Source organism: Perca fluviatilis, chromosome 7 (genome assembly GCF_010015445.1).
Source record: "Perca fluviatilis chromosome 7, GENO_Pfluv_1.0, whole genome shotgun sequence".
NCBI lineage: Eukaryota > Metazoa > Chordata > Actinopteri > Perciformes > Percidae > Perca > Perca fluviatilis.
Genome location: NC_053118.1, coordinates 4,792,634 through 4,811,690, shown reverse-complemented (window position 1 = coordinate 4,811,690; position 19,057 = coordinate 4,792,634). Strand labels below are relative to the sequence as shown.

Sequence of the window (19,057 nt, the reverse complement as noted above, 5' to 3'; positions counted from 1 at the left end):
CTACCCATCTGTCTGTCTGTCTGTCTGTCTGTGGTTCAGTCATAAGAGGAACATCTGCAGTGGATCTAGCAGGCAGCAGTGTTAGGGCAGAGCTGATAATGATAGTTTCTCTCTGGGCTGCTCAGAAGGCAGACAGACATAACATACCATTCCAGCATTTCCTGTCTATGCTGACAGGCAAACTATTTAACCCTCTGTGGTGATCCATCAGCGCATATGCACAGCTCAGCAGGCCTATAAGGCTAAATCTAATATAAAACCAACCCCTATGGCAGAAAACGTCCATGAAATGTAAAGCAGATAACTTAAAGTAAGAAGAAACAGTAAAGGAAAACTCACAGTAGAAGACTTATCGTTAAGCAACTACAGTAAATCTTTATTACATATCAAGAATTAAAATATAAGTATGTACAATGCTAATGCTATATGAATATGACATGTTTTTCCACTGTAAGCTAACTGTTGAGTACTAACGTTACAGCATGTCTATGTAATGTTAATGGCTACTAAAAGCTTAGCCATATCATGAAGTTTGATATAACCAAAACACTATAAACTCAATATTGTGTGGTACAAACTTTAAGTCAAACGAAGACAATACAAGATATTATAAACACCAGTAAGTACTCTGGTCACCATAAAGTTACTATTAGCCATAGCCGACTGTTAGTCCCTATAGAAGTATTATAGACTACTATAAAGAATATCAGTGAGAGGAAACGGTCGATAGCGAGTTAACAGCAGAATTGGTTGAACGTCTTGGATTAATAATTCGTCTGATTTATTGTTTTTCTGTTGCTACACTGGAGAGTACACATACAACGGAGAGGGCACTGAAGTCTCTTGGTAGATGTTTTACCGTGAGGAGAAACGCAACAAATGTTACTCACATATCTCCATTCCCTGTGGCTGGGAAGCAGAGCAGTTGCAGGAGCAGGTGACATTGGAGTTGCCGGGGCCGCCAGGGGCCGTTAGGTTTTGCATGGGGCTGGGCAGACCGGGACACCGCTCCGGGGAGAGAGCCGCCGCCACCGTCGGGGCCCCACGACTGAAAAAAAAAAAAAAAAAAAAAAAAAAAAACTTCCAGTCAGCTGCAGCAGGGTCCGCCGCTACGAGTAACTCCCGACAGTTTCGCACTTATTTTCCACGGTTTCTCTCACGCCATATTTGTCTCGGAACGGCTCGGATAGTGAATTAGAAGGAGATTTGGGGGCAAGCCATTGCCCGTGGCTAACGCATTGTATGTTTTCCCGTTCCTTCCTCCGCCGCTCAGAGCAGCCTGTCCTTCCTCTACTAGAGCAGAACACACACACACACACACACACACACACACACACACACACACACACACACACACACACGCACACACACACACACAGCAGGCTCACGCCCACGCCTCGCCCACAAACTGACAGACTGCCACTCCATCCAATCAGAGGGCTCCAGAGGAAAGACAGACAGGGGAAAAGAGATGTGTTGCCTTCAGGAGCGGACTGAAATACCACGATTCTAAGCCAAAAATATAATCAAATGCCATGTGTTTAGTGTTTAGTAAATGTGTTTAGGCTCAGCACATGATCTGACTCAACGACATTATATGTTCATAATTTGCAATAATGCAAATTATAGATAAAAAATGTCTTACTTAAACACTCTTGTGGTGGTGATAAGTAGCCTACTTTTTAAATACGTAAAAGATCATTTTTGTTTATGCAGGGACCCCTGTTTCAGTCATACTTGGTGTTGTGCTGTGTGGTGTCAGTATTTAATATTCATGAACACCCTTGCATATATTAGCTGCAGAATGCATTCATTGGGTATTGTGATGCCACAATGTATACAGCTGAGAGTGCTGCACCTGTTTAGCAGACTACTATCTTAATAGTTAAGTCGGAAGTCTTTGCTTTAAGCAGCAAAAATACTGAAATGAATATTGGATAACACCATGGTTTGGAGTCATCTACTTTAATTTATAATTTTAACTGTCATGCAGAATAAATTATGGCATTTGAATTTTACAGTTAAGCAGTTCACCAAAGTAAAACTACTGTACACATATTTCTCACCAAAAGGACCTAAATGTGGCCTACATATTCGCAACTAGAATATAGAGCTGTGCGAGGAGGACTTGAAGGCAGCAACAGAGTAGGGATGGGGCAGGCGTTGTGTGTGTGTGTGTGTGTGTGTGTGTGGGGGGGGGTGTCTGGGTTGCAGCCCCCACCCCCACCCGCTGACCTGACTCAGAAAACTAGCAGACGGCTGGGTCGTGGTTATGGCTGAAGAGGAGAGGGGGAGGCAAGGCCAGGACTAGTCGGTCTGGTGTGTTATTTGGGTAGGGTGGGGAGAGTGCTTCGAGTTTCACTCCCTTGTTACGGTGAACCGCAGCCAGTGGAGACAGATCTTTGAAGGGGCTAACCTTGAGGTGACCCTCTGCGCCAGTCTTGTGGTTGAGGGGCACATGTGCAGAAGAGAAGACCCCCCTACCCTCCCCATCCTCCCCTCCAGCCCAAATATCCCCTCTGAATCTAACCAACAGTGCAACCCCCTGAACCAACGCACAGACATAAACACACTCTAGCACAGGACTACCTGCAGTCTATAAATAAACTAGCCTGTTCAAATTAAAGAGAGATTCTGAAAGCCACTCTTGACCAGCAGTGTTGGGAGTAACGCATTACAAAAGTAACGCAATTACAGTAATGTATTCCTTTTTGCTGTAACACAGTAATATAACGCATTACTAATTACATTTCTGTAATATTATACCCGTTACAATCTCAGTAACGCGAGTTACAACGCATTTTAACGCAACATTTAGTGGTGTTTTTTTTTTTTTTTAATTCACCAACACCAAACACTTCTTCACAGGAAAAAAATAAAAATTCGATGGTTGAGATGACTGCAGAGACAGATAGGCTACATTTGCGAGATGGACATTATTTTCAGGAGTTATTACGCTGCGTTGAAGCGAGCTGTCCCATCACTGTTGCCGCGATCAGAGCCAGAACCAGAGACGCAGAGGTGTCAAAAGTATTCACATTCATTACAAGTAGATACTAGGGTTTGAAAAGACTTTTGTAGAAGTTGAAGTATCAACTCAAGCTTTTTACTTAAGTAAAAGTGTAAAAGTACTGGTTTCAAAACTACTTAAAGTATAAAAGTAAAAGTAATGTAAGGTAGAGGTCTTCAACGGGGTCCTCAGAGTCATTGCAGGGGGGCCTCCAAATTATTGTAAATTTTTGAGTCTTTAAAAAAATAAATAATTAAAATGCCTTAACATAATTCCAACATATTATTAGCAAATATAAATTCCCACTGATGATAGGCTTACTGGCCTATAGGTAAGGTAGTCACTAAGATATCAGCCCACAGATATAGTTAATCCTAGATTCACTGTGCCACATATGTAACATTAAAATATGATTTATACAATCATGCCAACAATTAATATTTTAATAGCTTATGAAAAAAGGGTATGTAAGAAGTCTTTAGGTTGCCCTAACAGTTATTGTAGGCCCAGTTTAATATGCAACTTAATTTCATATAATATGTAGTAGGGGGTCCCTGCTACATCTCACTTTAAGTTAAGGGGTCCTTGGCTTAAAAAACGTTGAAGACCCCTGATGTAAGAGGGAAAAATGCATTAAGGACAAAAGCTTAACCCCAAAACTTTTTCTAAGGGCCATAATGACTATAATAATGTTATATTAAAATCATATGTGCAAACTCAGAAGGGCTGAAAAAGGTGACATGTCTTCTGTGTTTTTCAGACAACGGCAGCTACAGTCTGGTGTTACAATCCTCTCCAGTGAAATACAGACACACTTTTACACCGTTTAGCTGTCAGCATTTTAACCGTGTTTACTCCAGCTGCTAGCTAACTGTAGGCTAAAGTTACCTGCTGCCAACTGTAGTGTTAACTAGCGTCCCGTGCGGCGATGTTTCAGTTCCCTCTAACGTCCGTTTTCGGAGCATCAGAGAGAAGCGCAGGCATTTAAGTGGCACCTAAATAAGGCACGAAATCCGCGTGAAACTGCGTGAAAATGTAAGGAGTAGAAGTAAAAAGTATGCTGTAAAATAATTACTCCTGTAATGTATAGATACCCAAAATGTCTACTTAAGTAAGGTAACGAAGTATTTGTACTTAGTTACTTGATACCTCTGCAGAGACGGTACGGACAACATCTGTGTCCCAACAAGTGACGGTACGTCAGCGCGGACAGCAGTGTGTCCGAGCTGCTGACAGATAGAAACATGTCGGGAATTAATGTACATATAAATATCATTGCATTTTATCAGCCGTGGAAAGTAACTATGCCATACTTCAGTACAACTCTAAGGTACTTTTAATTGAGTATTTTCTCCTACTTGCCTATTGTACGTTTTACTTCTCTATTTGTATAGCTTTAGTTAATTTGCATATTCATATTAATTATACAAAATATTATAACGTGGATAAAAATGAGACTTTATTGATCCAGTGGTGAAATTCACAACCTACCTGCCAAGTCAAATTTCCGCTGTTATTTTGGTGAAAGTAACTCAAAAGTAATGCAAAAGTATTGTAAAGCATTACAATTCAGAGACAGTAATATTGTAATATAACTAATTATTCTCAAATGACAGTAACTAGTAAGTAGAAGTAACTTGCCCAACACTGTTGACCAGCAGGTTCCCAAACTCTCATCTGGGGGCCATAAGAGGTAATTGAAGAGTTTTTAGGTGGCCCTCCAACAAGCAGGTATAGTTAGATTTTTACTTAATCTGTGCAGCGGACAAAGAGTAAATAATACTGGGATGATTGTTTGATTAGAGGCATGCTTTCCAGCAGTCCACTTCTGCAGCAAATCATGAAAGTAAAAAAAACTCATCACATTGACTGAAAACTGTTTGGGAAATGCCTGCCCTAGAGGGGGGGGGAAACACCAGTAACCAAAGACAATAAAATGGACCTCTGTGAAAGAAAATAAGTAAACGTTAAAATCAAAGACCTTCAACAGATGTTGTGCATCAAGTGCCGCATCACTAGCCAAGTTCTATATCCAATCATACAAAAATATTTTCTTTAACGGCTTCCACACTCCTCCATGAGCGAACTGACACTTATGAAAGCGAAGAAAAAATAGTTGCATGACCCTGATGCAATTTACAAATGCCTGGCTGCTGTCATGATTGAGAGATGCTGCTGTCTTGACAACTAAAGCAGCATTATCAATTGAGACACTGAGGAGTTTTTTTCTGCCTTGATGTGAGGTCATTCTAATGTCCTCACATAAAACACACTCCAGACATGCATGCACATCCCAGACAAGCTCTCATATACAGACAGACTTAGACACACATCAATTCTCGCTTTTGCAACCCACCTCTTTCCACTCACAAACACCCCACCACCACCAAATAACACTTACACACACTCAGACACACGCACAGTCTGTCTGGAGCGTCAATTTAGTCCCTGGGGAGCACGCAGGGTGACACCACTAACAGGCCAGACCAGACTAGACAGCCAGCAGACAGATAAATACTAGGCACGGCTGAATACCTAATGCACTCTAGTCTAGCAGCTCGCCTACCATCCCCCATGACTGCAGTCTGCAAACACACACACACACACACACACACACACACTGCACGCATAGCCTCTCTGTGTCTCTCTGGAAACATCTGTCTCATCTTGTATTTGAGGAATACTAACCTTAGGTTGATAGGTTTATCACGCTCTGCACATGTGTATGAGTCTATTTAAGGAACTTTGCATATGGCTTTCCTGCTTACATATGGGTTTCATGCTTATTCAGGAGTTCACTCTGTGTTGCTGTTGTTTTGTGACCATTTGATTCAAAGCATGGCATGTTCATGTTATGTCTAAAAGATCTAAAAATATATATTTTCATATTAAATGCAAGCAGGAAAGGAAACACCACCACCATGTGTCTGCACACAACCATACCGATGACATTACCACTCCACACTTGAAGCCTTGATAAGCCTGTTGTTGTGTGTATCACATATTTAAAGATAAAGTTAAAAAAGGTTTAATGTATTTTTTTCACCATATAGATGACTAAGAAAGATAAAAAAGAAAAACTTTCACTCACGTAGTTTCTTATCAGCCACATATGCTTAAAAGTTTAGTTGAGATTTTGTTTGTGATGAGACCATGGACACATCATGTATGTAATCAGGCTGATACTGAAAAAAGCAGCACAGTAAAGGCCTCAGTGGAAGATAGTTCCATCCCTCCCCTCTCTAAAAAAACAAACCCTTTTCTCCAGAGCAACCTCTTTGTCTGAACTTGTGTGGTGCTGAGAGAGACAGACTATTTCATAACGCCATCTTGTGGCTCAGCTTGGAAAAGCTTTGTTTTAGGCCTCATCCCAAACATTGACTGAAAAAACTTTTCCACTTCTCTGGTGTCTGCTTCAGTCCCCTTAAGTCTCTTCTTAATCACTCCATTACTTGTGAAAACCAAAGCCGCTCCCGGGCACAGGTTTAACCTTTGAATCAATTACGAGTCATCTTCATCAGAAACTACAATCGTACTCAGGGAACTAGGACTCAGGGAAAATGAAAGTCCCATCCTACAGTTTATATAGAGATGTGCTCTGTCCTTGCAAAGAAACTGCAAGGCTGGGAGTATTTCTAAATTCATACTGAGCAGAAATGTCATTTGAATCATAGTGTGCAGTTTGAAAAGGAAAGCACATACAAAGCTAAATATAGCAGATTTCCTAGTCCAGGAAATCTTAATGCCGCAGCATACAATCATATCTGTTCTTATCTGAAGTTCAGTTTACTTGTCAGGAGAAGTCCAAGTCAGATTGTAAAAACAGTTGTATGATGTCTTGTGTGGCTAGTGAGGACACTTTCCAAAGTTTGACAAATTAACCCTAATGTCATCAGGATTGGGTTTAAGACTAAACATCTTTAACAGAAACCCTACATTACAAACTACAGCATTTAGAAGGCAGGGAGGGTTTAGTAAAAGACACTGTTGCATTATGGAAAATGTTGACTTGACCCAAACTAACTAACTAACTAACTAACTAACTAACTAACTGTGTGGCTCAATTTAACTCAAGTGTGTTTGCCTATTTAGTTTGGTTTGTTTTCCAAACGAGCTCTGTTGCAGTCCAAACAACCGAACTGAGACCACCTAAAAAGGAGGGTCTCCGTCTCAGAATCAGAAAGGAGTTTATTGCCACAGTAATGGGCACAGTTATCTTACGTGGAATTTTCCTTGAGAATTGGTGTATACATACACAAACAAACATATTAAACATTAATAAGAATAAACAATAATTACAGTATCAGAGACAAATATATACAAAATAGCTTTAATTTAAGCACTGTGTGCAATGGACAGATGTATAGTCCAAAAAACTATATAGTTTGCTTTTTAATTAACTTTATCTCTTAGTAAAATAAATGTCAAGAGAAATTATTTTGTGTGCTCGGACGGGGTATAAATATGTGGAAAAAAATGCTTTAATGTATTGTACTACACAATAACATTATCGTGTAAGTGTAAAAATCAATAAAGACTAAAAAACGAATTTGTTATGTATCATGGCTGATTGTGAACTTTTAATGTTCATGGCAGCGACTGAAATTTTCCATTGAATGTGAGCAAATCCCTGCAGCCAGATGTATAAATGTTTAATAAACACCAAGCACGAGAAATTACCTACAACACTTTGAATCTACACAATGCACTTATAGCCAGTGGATAAACTCCAGTAAAACTGTTTCTATCCTGCATCTCTAATGCATGTTTATCCCCAAAAAAATCCTCCTGTGGGTGCAGCCTCTATCATGGAACCTGTGTGAAGAAAGCAATTGCGCATGACGATGATCCATTTTCAATTCAATTCAATTTTATTTATAGTATCAAATCATAACAGGAGTTATCTCAAGACACTTTACAGATAGAGTAGGTCTAGACCACACTCTATAATTTACAAAGACCCAACAATTCCAGTAATTCCCCCAAGAGCAAGCATTTAGTGCAACACTGGCGAGGAAAAACTTCCTTTTAGGGAGAAACCTTGGGCGGTAAGGAAAACTTCCTTTTAGGGAGAAACCTCGGAGAGACCCAGGCTCTTGGTAGGCGGTGTCTGACGATGTCGGTTGGGGGTGTGATGAACAGTGGCAATAATAGTCACAATAAAGATAATGGAACTATGACTAGAAATAGTAGTTGTAGTAGTTCATGGGGTAGCAGGGCACTGCAGGGCGTTACAGGATGTAGCAGGACGTAGCAGGGCAGGGCAGTGCAGAGCATAGCAGGGTGAAGCAGGGCATAGCAGGGCACGGAGCAGGACCACGGCGACAACTGCAACCATGATTTAGGTGCCACCCTAATCCAAGGAAAACTGCTGGGCGACAAAAAACATAAGGGCTCCGGGAAATAAGCTCCCCAGAGCTAGGTTAGTAACAAGCATTTCTGGGACATGGATGCACACAGATGAAAAGAGAGAGGAGAGAGGAGCTCAGTGTGTCAAAGGAAGGAAGTCCCCCAGCAGTCTAAAACTATAACAGCATAATTAAGAGCTGGTGCAAGGCAAACCTGAGCCAGTTCTATAAGGATTGGTAGATGAATCTGACAACTATGAAGAGAAGCAGAGAAGAGAAGGGGTGCTGTGTCTGAAGATATACACCCTCCCCCGCCGGTCTAGGTGAACGCTGCAACTCCTCACTCCCTAACTATAAGCTTTATCAAAGAGGAGAGTTTTAAGATTACTCTTAAATGTGGTGACGGTGTCTTCCTCCCGAACACAGACCGAGAGCTGGTTCCACAGGAGAGGAGCCTGATAGCTGAAGGCTCTGGCTCCCATTCTACTTTTAGAGACTCTAGGAACCACAAGTAGCTTTGCATTCTGGGAGCACAGTGCTCTAGTAGGACAATAAGGTACTATGAGCTCTTCAAGATATGATGGTGCTTGATCATTTAGAGCTTTGTAGGTCAAGAGAAGGATTTTAAAAATCAGTCCTGGGTTTTACAGGAAGCCAATGCAGAGAAGCTATACATATACAGGAGAAATATGATGACTTTTCTTAGTTGTTGTCAGAACACGCACTGCAGCATTCTGGATCAGCTGGAGAGTCTTAAGGGACTTATTTGAGCAACCTGATAGTAAGGAGTTACAGTAGTCCAGCCTGGAAGTAACAAATGCATGGACTAGTTTTTCAGCATCGTTTTTAGACAGAATGTGCCTAATTTTGGCAATGTTATGAAGGTGAAAAAATGCTGTTCTTGAGGTTTGTTTTAAGTGGGCATTAAAGGATATATCCTGATCAAAAATAACTCCTAGATTTCTGACAGTAGTGCTGGAGGCCAGGGCAACACCATCCAGAGGTTTGGAGGTGTTTAGGGCCCAGCACAATAACTTCAGAGTTTAACATCGGAAAATTGTAGGTCATTAATGATTTTATATCTTTAATGCATGCTTGAAGTTTAACTAACTGACTGGTTTCATCTGGTTTGATTGATAGGTATAATTGGGTGTCATCCGCATAACAGTGAAAGTTAATTGAGTGTTTCCTAATAATGTTGCCTAGAGGAAGGAGAATAGAATTGGTCTAAGCACTGAGCCTTGTGGAACGCCATGGCTTACTTTAGCGTGCCTGGAGAATTCATCGTTAACATTAACAAATTGAGATCGATCAGAGAAATAGGACTTAAACCAGCTTAGAGCAATTCCTTTAATGCCAACTAAATGTTCCAGTCTCTGTAACAGGATGGTATGGTCAATAGTATTGAATGCAGCACTAAGATCTAGTAAGACAAGTACGGAGACAAGTCCTTTGTCTGAAGCAGTTAGAAGGTCGTTAGTAATTTTCACCAGTGCCGTCTCTGTGCTATGATGCATTCTAAATCCTGACTGAAAGTCCTCAAATAAACTTTTCCTATGTAGAAAATCACATAACTGATTAGCGACTAGCTTCTCAAGGATCTTGGAGAGAAAGGGGAGATGGGTTTTTTCAGAAGAGGTTTTATCACAGCTAATTTAAATGACTGCGGTACATAACCTGTTAATAAAGACATATTGATCATATCTAATAATGAACTGTTAACCACAGGTAACGCATCTTTAAGTAGCCTCATTCGAACGGTGTCTAAGAGACAGGTAGATGGCTTAGCTGAAGAGACCTTTAAAATGAATTGTTGCAGGTCTATAGGATAAAAGCAGTCAAAGTATATGTCAGGTCTTGTCGTTCTTTCTAGCGGTCATGCGTTTAAAGGTGAACTGTTAGAAGTTGAGGGCAAGTGGTGATGAAGTTTATCTCTAATTGTTAGAATTATATTATTAAAGAAGCTCATAAAGTCGTCACTACTCAGAGCTATAGGAATAGATGGCTCAATAGAGCCGTGGCTCTCTGAAAGCCTGGCTACAGTGCAGAAAAGAAACCTTGGGTTCTTCTTATTTTCTTCTATTAGTGATGATTAATAGTCTGATCTGGCATTTCTGAGGGCCTTCCTATATGTTTTCAGACTGTCTTGCCAATCTAAACAAGATTCTTCCAGCTTGGTGGAACGCCATTTACTTTCAAGTTTTCGTGAGGTTTGTTTTAATTTGCGAGTTTGGGAGTTATACCAAGGTGCTAGTTTCCTTTGTTTAGTCTGACATAACATTTTCAGTAGGACTAATAACTCAAAACACCCCGTGACTTCTATGTGGAGTCAGTATTACTGAAAGCAATTCCAAATGTCCGAACAAAAGATGGATATGACTCAGCCTTTATACCAAGGCTGAATTGGATTCATGAATTAAGTGCAATGCATCTCACCAGCTGACAAAGCTGGAGAACAAGAGAAAGAGCTTGGCGTCTTCAGCGGAGCACTAAGTAACAGAAAGGCCACTCAAGCCAGTCAGATTGCAGAGCAGAGAGTTGCGTTAAATAAATGTCATACCACATTATATCTGCTGCATGTTGCACTTGTCTCAGCTGCATTGCTGTGTCATATCCTGTCCACACAGGTGTACCAGCTGTCTGGTCTCCACACACATACACACACACACCTCGCTTCCACCCCTGTCATTTTAAAAAAACACCCCTCCCTACCTCTCTTACTGCAGCAGACACCACTGCAATGACACCACAGCACATACTGAAAAAAATTGTATTTAAGAGACAGAGGGAAAAAGAGAAAAAGAAAGGAAGATGGCAGACAGACAAATATACAGTGTGTGTGTGTGTCTAAGTTTAGGTTTGAATAAGAGAAAGACAGATTAAATAAGACCGTTCAAAAAAGAGAGACAAAGCCTGAGGTAGAGGATACTTGACTGAGTGAATGAATACATGAAGAGAAGACAAGAGAAGAAGAAATGAGGAGAGAAGAGAAAAAAGAAAGAAGAGCAGAGAGGAGAAAAAAAAAGGAGAAGGAAAGAAGAGGAAATAGAGTGAAAGCAAAAGCAAGTGAGTCAGGGAGAGGGACACAGCCAGAGAGAAAGAGTAGATAATCAGCAGGTATTGAGCTCTTTTCACCCCTGCGGTAGGGCCCTGCTGAGCATTGTAATGGGCTGTCTGCCCAGTTGAGGCGATGAGCTCATGTCTGACTTTAATGCCAATCTCCTAAACTGGCACACGGCTCGGCGGAGTGAGCACCGCCAGAAAGCTGGCGCTCCACCACCGCCAGAGGAAGGACAGAGCACAGCTGAGAGAGGACAAGAAAAAAGTGAAAAAGAGACAGAAAAGTGATTGAGAGAGGCAGGGAGGGTGAAGTTGTGTTTGTGTGTCAGGCCCATGGTGTGTGTGTGTGTGTGTGTGTGTGTGTGTGTGTGTGTCCGTCAGCTATGTCCATTACAACACTGATAAGAGCCTCGAAACAGACAATAATCACACAGCCAGTGAGACACACAGCAGCTATAAATGTGTGTCAGTCATAAACAGCAATGATTACAGAGTGTGGATAGTGCAGGTTACAGCCTCCAGCCTCCTGCTTTTAAGAGCAAATAGTCACACACATACATACACACACACACACACACACACACACACACACACACACACACACACACACACACACACAGAGAAACACACTTATTCCTCAAACATGAAATCAAAAGATGTATATATAAAGTAGTGACAAAGCACATTTAGTCCCTCTCCCACTGTAGAGATAAGAACTCTCCGTTCTCCATTGACTTGTATTGTGTGAAGGTGCCTCCTCGTCAATGGTCCTGAACTGAGAGGACAGCAACCTCATTCTCCTGGACAGGAAAGAGGGGAGGTTGAAAACCCAAATAAGCCATACAATGTGACAGTCCACTAGATGAGCAGACAAGGGAGTTGTGGGCATTTTCCACCCAGGGGAGATGGGTGAATTAAGAGGCGGGATGGCAAGCAGACACGCACTGGAGAGCCGACACAAGGTTCTGGTTGGCCCGCTCCGTCTGACCGTTAGTCTGTGGGTGGTAACCCGATGAGAGTCTGGCTGAAGCCACCAACACCTGACAAAAAGCCTTCCAGACCCTGGACGAAAACTGCGGGCCTCGGTCAGATACAATGTCCTGGGGGATGCCATGGAGTCTAAATACATGTTGGACGAGAAGGTCGGCTGTCTCCAGCGCTGACGGAAGTTTGGACAGAAGGACAAAGTGCAGTGTCTTAAAAAAAACAGTCCACGGAAGCACGTGACCAGCACCCGCTGTGGTTGCAAGAGACTGAGCTCCGACACTCGCCTCCGTATTTCATTAAATAACTGTTGTCACGGTGACACAGTGAAACGCCTGCAGACACGAAAGAGCGGGTCTCGTTGTCGCCTGGACTGTCTACTCGTTTGGAGAAATTTGTTAGTATGTCGGCTGCTAATGGAGTGGTGGCTAATGTGAACACCTTCTTTAATTTGGAGGAATTAATCGACCGGGTCTTGGAGAAGCAGCTAAGTGTGCTTAAATCAGTGATCTTCGCGCAGTGAAGGGAGTGCTGGCCGAAATTAATGCCCCGCAGCAACACATCGGGGCAGAACCTGAAATGCAGGAAATCATGGTATGTGAGCTGGACCAATCTGACTGCGTCACATTCACGATCCAGCAGCTTCGGATTCCTGAAGGGATACAACATGAGCTGCACGCTGAACGCAACTCGGACTCGTTCATCTGCTGCGCTGCCCTGGGAGCGACACGCGGGGGGAAGAGAGTTCTCCTTCACTGCAGCCGCAGAGCCGGGTGTTTTCTGGCTGGAATTAGAAGAGGAGGATGACGCGCTACATGCACAGACCGGAGGGCGGTGGTGGGACTTTGCATTCGATGCCGTGGCCGTGACTGGAGGACTCAGCACCTGTGGACTAACGGTATTTAGGTCACTGTACCGAGCTTGACTGGAGGACGCTGTGTGTAAGTTTTGGAACCAACCGTTGAAGAAATGATGAATGATGGCTACTCAGTCTACAATCTATTTTGTGGACACTTTTTTTAGGCTGAAAAAAAGGGAACATGATGAATCCTGAGGATGCGCTATGTAAGTTTCGTAACTAATCTTTAAAAGGACACTTAACCAGACTGAAAATACATGATAAATGCTGGCTGGTCAGTTTACAGTCTTTGTTTGTTAACATTTAAGCTAGACTGAAAGAACATGAGGGATACAGTCTGTTCAGCTCATAATCTGTTTATTGCTCCAACTAGATTGTTCTGTTTTTCACACAGCTTAGTCCAGAAATTGTTCTAAGGTGTTATTATATTGTTCATGTTTAACATAAAAATGCAGTAGACCTGTTTCAATTAACCTGTGACTTAAGACAGGAGGTGTAGTTTTGAGCTGGAGTTTTGCGCAAACTGCGTTTGATGTGGATCTTACAAATAGGGGAGGGGGTCTGTGGTCTCAGAGGGTTAGGGGATTTATTTTACTTTCTATGTTTTTGTCACACCCTGCTCAGAGCTAACAGTTCACCCTTTGCTAAAGATTTGTCAGTAAAATCCGGTACTATATTCGAGACACGTATGCGTGTACATTTTGAAGATGGCTGAGCTTTCAATCCTTTCAGTTAACATCAGGGGGCTAAACGGGCCGATCAAACGAGCTAAATTCCTGGACTATTTAAGAAGGAAAAACATAGACGTGGCGCTTATACAAGAGTCACATTTACGTAAAAGAGATGTAAATTGTCTACAAAATAAATACTTTAAGGTTGCTGCCTTATCTAGTGACGACACCAAAACCAAGGGCTCCATCATGTTGCTGTCACGGAAATCCGCACTTACCGTGGACAAAAGCAGTAAAGACTCTTCAGGCAGGATATCTTATATATGTACCACGATAAGGAGTAGGGAAATAGCCTTTGTCTCGGTATATGCACCGGCTACATGTGATGAAAGTTTCTTCCCACGCCTAACCAATGAATTGCTCTCTCTCAATGAATATTCACTAATTATAGGGGGAGACATGAATGCAATAATATATTTAAATCAGGATAGATCAGGGGTCAATCACACAAAAGCCCAAAAACGCATATCGGACATGTTTAAAGCAGTTGTGGAATCCCACCATCTTACAGATACTGTATATTGAGGATGCACAATCCTACTAGCAAGGATTACAACTTCTTTTCCACACGTCACCTCACCCACTCTCGCACTGATTATATTTTGTGCTCCAGTGAGCTCAAGGCAATGTTCCACACGATAGCAATAGAACCAGCAATTCTGTGTGATCACAATGCACTGATAACCACATTCCATTGTGATATGTTAGTAGAAAGATCTAGGAGATGGAAATTTAACAATTCCCTTCTCCAAAACACAGCTTTTGATACAGAATTTAGAGCCAAGCTGGCAGAGTTTATATCAATCAATACTGACTCAGTTTCGGACCCGGCGTACATTTGGCAAGCCACTAAAGGATTTATTAGAGATTTCACATCTTCCTTTGCGGTCAATTTGAAGAAAAAGAGAGAGGCAAGGATTGCGGAGTTGGAAGAACGTTGTAAATTGTTAGAGCAGTCTCTAAAGACGTGTTTTTCTAAATCTACACATACTCTTTTAGTCACAAATCGAGCAGAGCTAAATGATTTGCTATGAAGGAGAGCTGAATTCATATGTCATATATCATGCACAGAGTGAGGCAAAATTACTATTTTAATGGTTGCAAACCAAGCAAATTGCTTGCTCTGAAATTAAAACAAAGCAAATCCAGAGCTGCTATTAACGGCACCACAGGCAGAGGTATCTCAACTAGAGGTTGTGAATCTTCACTGATCTACTGATTCGATTACGATTATCAGGTCAGCGATTCGATTCCACGATGCATCAAAAAACATTTTTCTATTAAAGCCATACAGGATGACACTTGACAAACTTGCATTGTCAAGTGCAATGCCCAAGCTGCAATATGTAACTTTACACTGGAATGATGAAGTGTTTGGGTTCATTTTGTTAAGGTAGCTATTAAGGTTTCCCTATTTTGGATTAGTCATATACCACCCTACTTTTAACCAGCAAATCTATTGTGCTGTATTGGAATAACTGACCCCAGACAGTTCTTTAACAAAAAAGGTATTGTTTACTGAACAATAACTTAAATGTACAAATAATATTTAGCCGTTAGATTGAATAACAAAAAAAACACAACACAAATCACACCTTTCAAATATGCTAACTGCAATATTTCTTCAAATGATATTACACACAACTACCCCTTTACCAGTTTCTCTATCAGTTTCCACTTAAAACACTCCAGCTACACACAATTATTCCTCCTTACAGGAGTTCCAATGTAAAACTTACTCAAACCCTATTAAACCACTGTGTTAACACACACCTACCCACCTCCACACACGGCGAGAGAAAAAAATAATAATAATTGCGGGCCAGATGGTAGCTCATGTGGACATGCAGCAAGACGTTATTGTCAGTGAAGCAAACACACAGAAATCCAACTTACAGTTAGCTGTTAGTCCAAGAAACACAGCTCAAACACGAAAACCAGTCACCAGCTACGGCAAAGTCCTCTTCAGCAGGGAAACACGCTGTCGTCCTGTCCAGTCCAATAGCTCCAACTTTAGCCAGGCACACTAGCACGTTTGTTCTAAACCACTACTGTTAGACAGGAAAAGTGGCATAGTGTAGCTACACCTCTTCAGCTTCGTTATTCCACTTAGATCTTCTCCAAGCTAACTAGTGTCTCTTGATGTTTTTCAGTGTTTTCTTTCCTCTTCTTGATTTGCAATTCTCTCCACTCCGTCTGTTCCTGCCGTTTTGCATGTGTGTGTCTGTGTTTGTTTGTTTGTCTGTCTGTGTGTGTGCATGTCTGCCTGTGTGTGTGAAATGGGTTAGGCTACTGAGAATGTTGTTTTTCATTTGAATGTTTAACACCTCTAACCTTTCATCAACAAACCAACGGTTTCGGTCATACACAAAAATGACAAAGATCCTACGGAGTGCTCAAACTACAGGCCCATCAGCTTCATTGGGACTGATATTAAGCTCTATTCATACACTATGCCTAGAAGGCTTTATTGAGAAGCTAGTCCACCCCGACCAATCAGGGTTTATACCAAAGCGTCACGCTGCTGACAATATACGCAGATTATTCCATGTAATAGAAGAAGCCAAAAACCTTCCAACAACGGCAGCAGTTTTATCATCCTTCTTCCTTTATCTTCGCTTAAGATCAGCCCTAAAATGTTACGAAGTGCCATGGGGGAACAGTCTTGAGACACACCCAATCATTAAAGGGCTTGTTGATTCTCCTGTGAGAGGATTAGTGTCCAAGATTTATGCTAAACTGATGCAAGTATCCGTAGGAGAACTCCCAATAGTAAAGAAATGGGAGCGAGAGCACGTGTCGTGCGCCGTGGACCAATGTTGACAGGCAGGACTCAGGGCACATGCTCGTGCAGCAACTGGCAGCAAGGATCTGTGGCTGTGTGTTTGTTTGTCGTCCTAACCTCGAGTTTATTAGCCTATCTCAGCAACAAGCAGTATCGGCATGCAATAGTAAGCCTTTGTTTTCTTTATTCACACTCACGCCGTTCGGGGAACCAAGATGGAATTTTGGGCTCTTCTCCTGTTATGGCTGGCGGATCAACCGGTTTGGAGTTTGGGGGACCTGTCGTTTCCACTTCACTCAATCAAGATCCAGTACCCCAGGGAGCTCCTTTTACTCTGGAGGCATGTCACTGACCCACCGACGGATTTATATTCACCAAGTTGGGACCCAGCACAGTCAATCAGACAACAGGGCCATGGATCACACCGTAAAACAAAGACAAGGAAGCAGGGGTGTAGAGGAGGGGTTTGTCTCAGGTTGAAAAGCCAGTCACTCTTGCGCATTTCCCTGCCGTCTATCATTCTGTCCAGTCTCTGCTAAATAAAACTGATGAGCTCACGAGTTCAGAGATGCCCGCATTCTTGCGCTTACGGAGACTTGGCTGTCGGATAGAGACTTGAACAGTGACCTAGGAATATGCGGGTTTGGGTCGCCCATTCGGCTGGACAGAGACACAACAACTACCGGCAAGTCGACGTGTGGGGGTGTGTATCTCTATGTGAATAAGCGCTGGTGCAAATCGGCCATTGTTAGAGATAAACTCTGCACTCCCGATGTTGAACTGCTCACGGTTTCACTTCGCCCTCACTACCTGCCCCGTGAGTTTCCCCAGCTCTTCATCACCCTTGTATACATCCATCCTAAGGCGAACAGTGACAATGCATGTGAAGTTACACTCACCTAAAGGATTATTAGGAACACCCTATTTATACCGTGTTTGATCCCCTTTCGCCTTCAGAACTGCCTTAATTCTTCGTGGCACTGATTCAACAAGGTGCTAGAAGCATTCTTTAGAAATGTTGGCCCATATTGATAGGATAGCATCTTGCAGTTGATGGAGATTTGTGGGATGCACATCCAGCACGAAGCTCCCATTCCACCACATCCCAAAGATGTTCTATTGGGTTGAGATGGTGACTGTGGGGGCCATTTTAGTACAGTGATCTCATTGTCATGTTCAAGAAACCAATTTGAAATGATTCGAGCTTTGTGACATGGTACATTATCCTGCTGGAAGTAGCCATCAGAGGATGGGTACATGGTGGTCATGAAGGGATGGACATGGTCAGAAACAATACTCAGGTAGGTTGTGGAATTTAAATGATGCCCAATTGGTACTAAGGGGCCTAAAGTGTGCCAAGAAAAAAATTCCCCACACCATTACACCACCACCACCAGCCTGCACAGTGGTAACAAGGCATGACAGATCCATGTTGTCATTCTGTTTACGCCAAATTCTGACTCTAGCATCTGAATGTCTCAACAGAAATCGAGACTCCTCAGACCAGGCAACATTTTTACAGTCTTCAACTGTCCAATTTTGGTGAGCTCGTGCAAATTGTAGCCTCATTTTTCTATTTTTAGTGGAGATGAGTGGTAACCGGTGGGGTCTTCTGCTGGCGTAGCCCATCCGCCTCAAGGTTGTTCGTGTTGTGGCTTCACAAATGCTTTGCTGCATACCTCGGTTGTAACGAGTGGTTATTTGAGTCAAAGTTGATCTTCTATCAGCTGGAATCAGTTGGCCCATTCTCCTCTGACCTGTAGCATCAACAAGGCATTTTTGCCATTCTTTGTAAACCCTACAAATGGGTGTGCACGAAAATCCCAGTAACTGAGCAGATTGTGAAATACTCAAACCAGCCCGTCTGGCACCAACAACCATGCCACATTCAAAGTTGCTTAGATCACCTTTCTTTACCATTTTGACATTCAGTTTGGAGTTCAGGAGATTGTCTAGACCTGGACGACACCCCTAAATGCATTGAAGCAGCTGCCTTGTGATTGGTAGATTAGATAATTGCATTAACGAGAAATCTTAGAGGTGTTCCTAATAATCCTTTAGGTGAGTGTATATTTCAAGCAACTCAAAAGCTCCAAACGCGTTCTCCAGACGCCGCAATCATCATTCCGTAGCCATTCATTGTCCAAAACACATTTTTTCACCAGTACGTCACATGCCCTACCAGGCACAGTAAAACTTTGGATCTGTGCTACTGCACAGTTAAAGACGCACACAAGTGTATCCCTCTCCCACCGTTAGGCTCATCTGACCACAATTGAG

At 42.2% G+C, this 19,057-nt stretch overlaps 1 protein-coding gene and 1 long non-coding RNA gene across 3 annotated transcripts in view; one reads left to right on the top strand and one right to left on the bottom strand.

Annotated features, from left to right (window-relative positions):
• LOC120562617 (low-density lipoprotein receptor class A domain-containing protein 4-like) overlaps positions 1–1,303 on the bottom strand; it is an 81,670-nt gene extending 80,367 nt beyond the window's left edge. For both annotated transcript variants that reach the window (XM_039806420.1, XM_039806421.1), the window contains exon 1: positions 891–1,303. In XM_039806420.1, the coding sequence (XP_039662354.1) occupies positions 891–984 (94 nt within the window). In that variant the 5' untranslated portion in view covers positions 985–1,303. The remainder of the gene's footprint in view (positions 1–890) is intronic.
• Positions 1–19,057, top strand: part of LOC120562618 — a 51,736-nt gene that overhangs the window by 14,983 nt on the left and 17,696 nt on the right. The window lies entirely within an intron of this gene.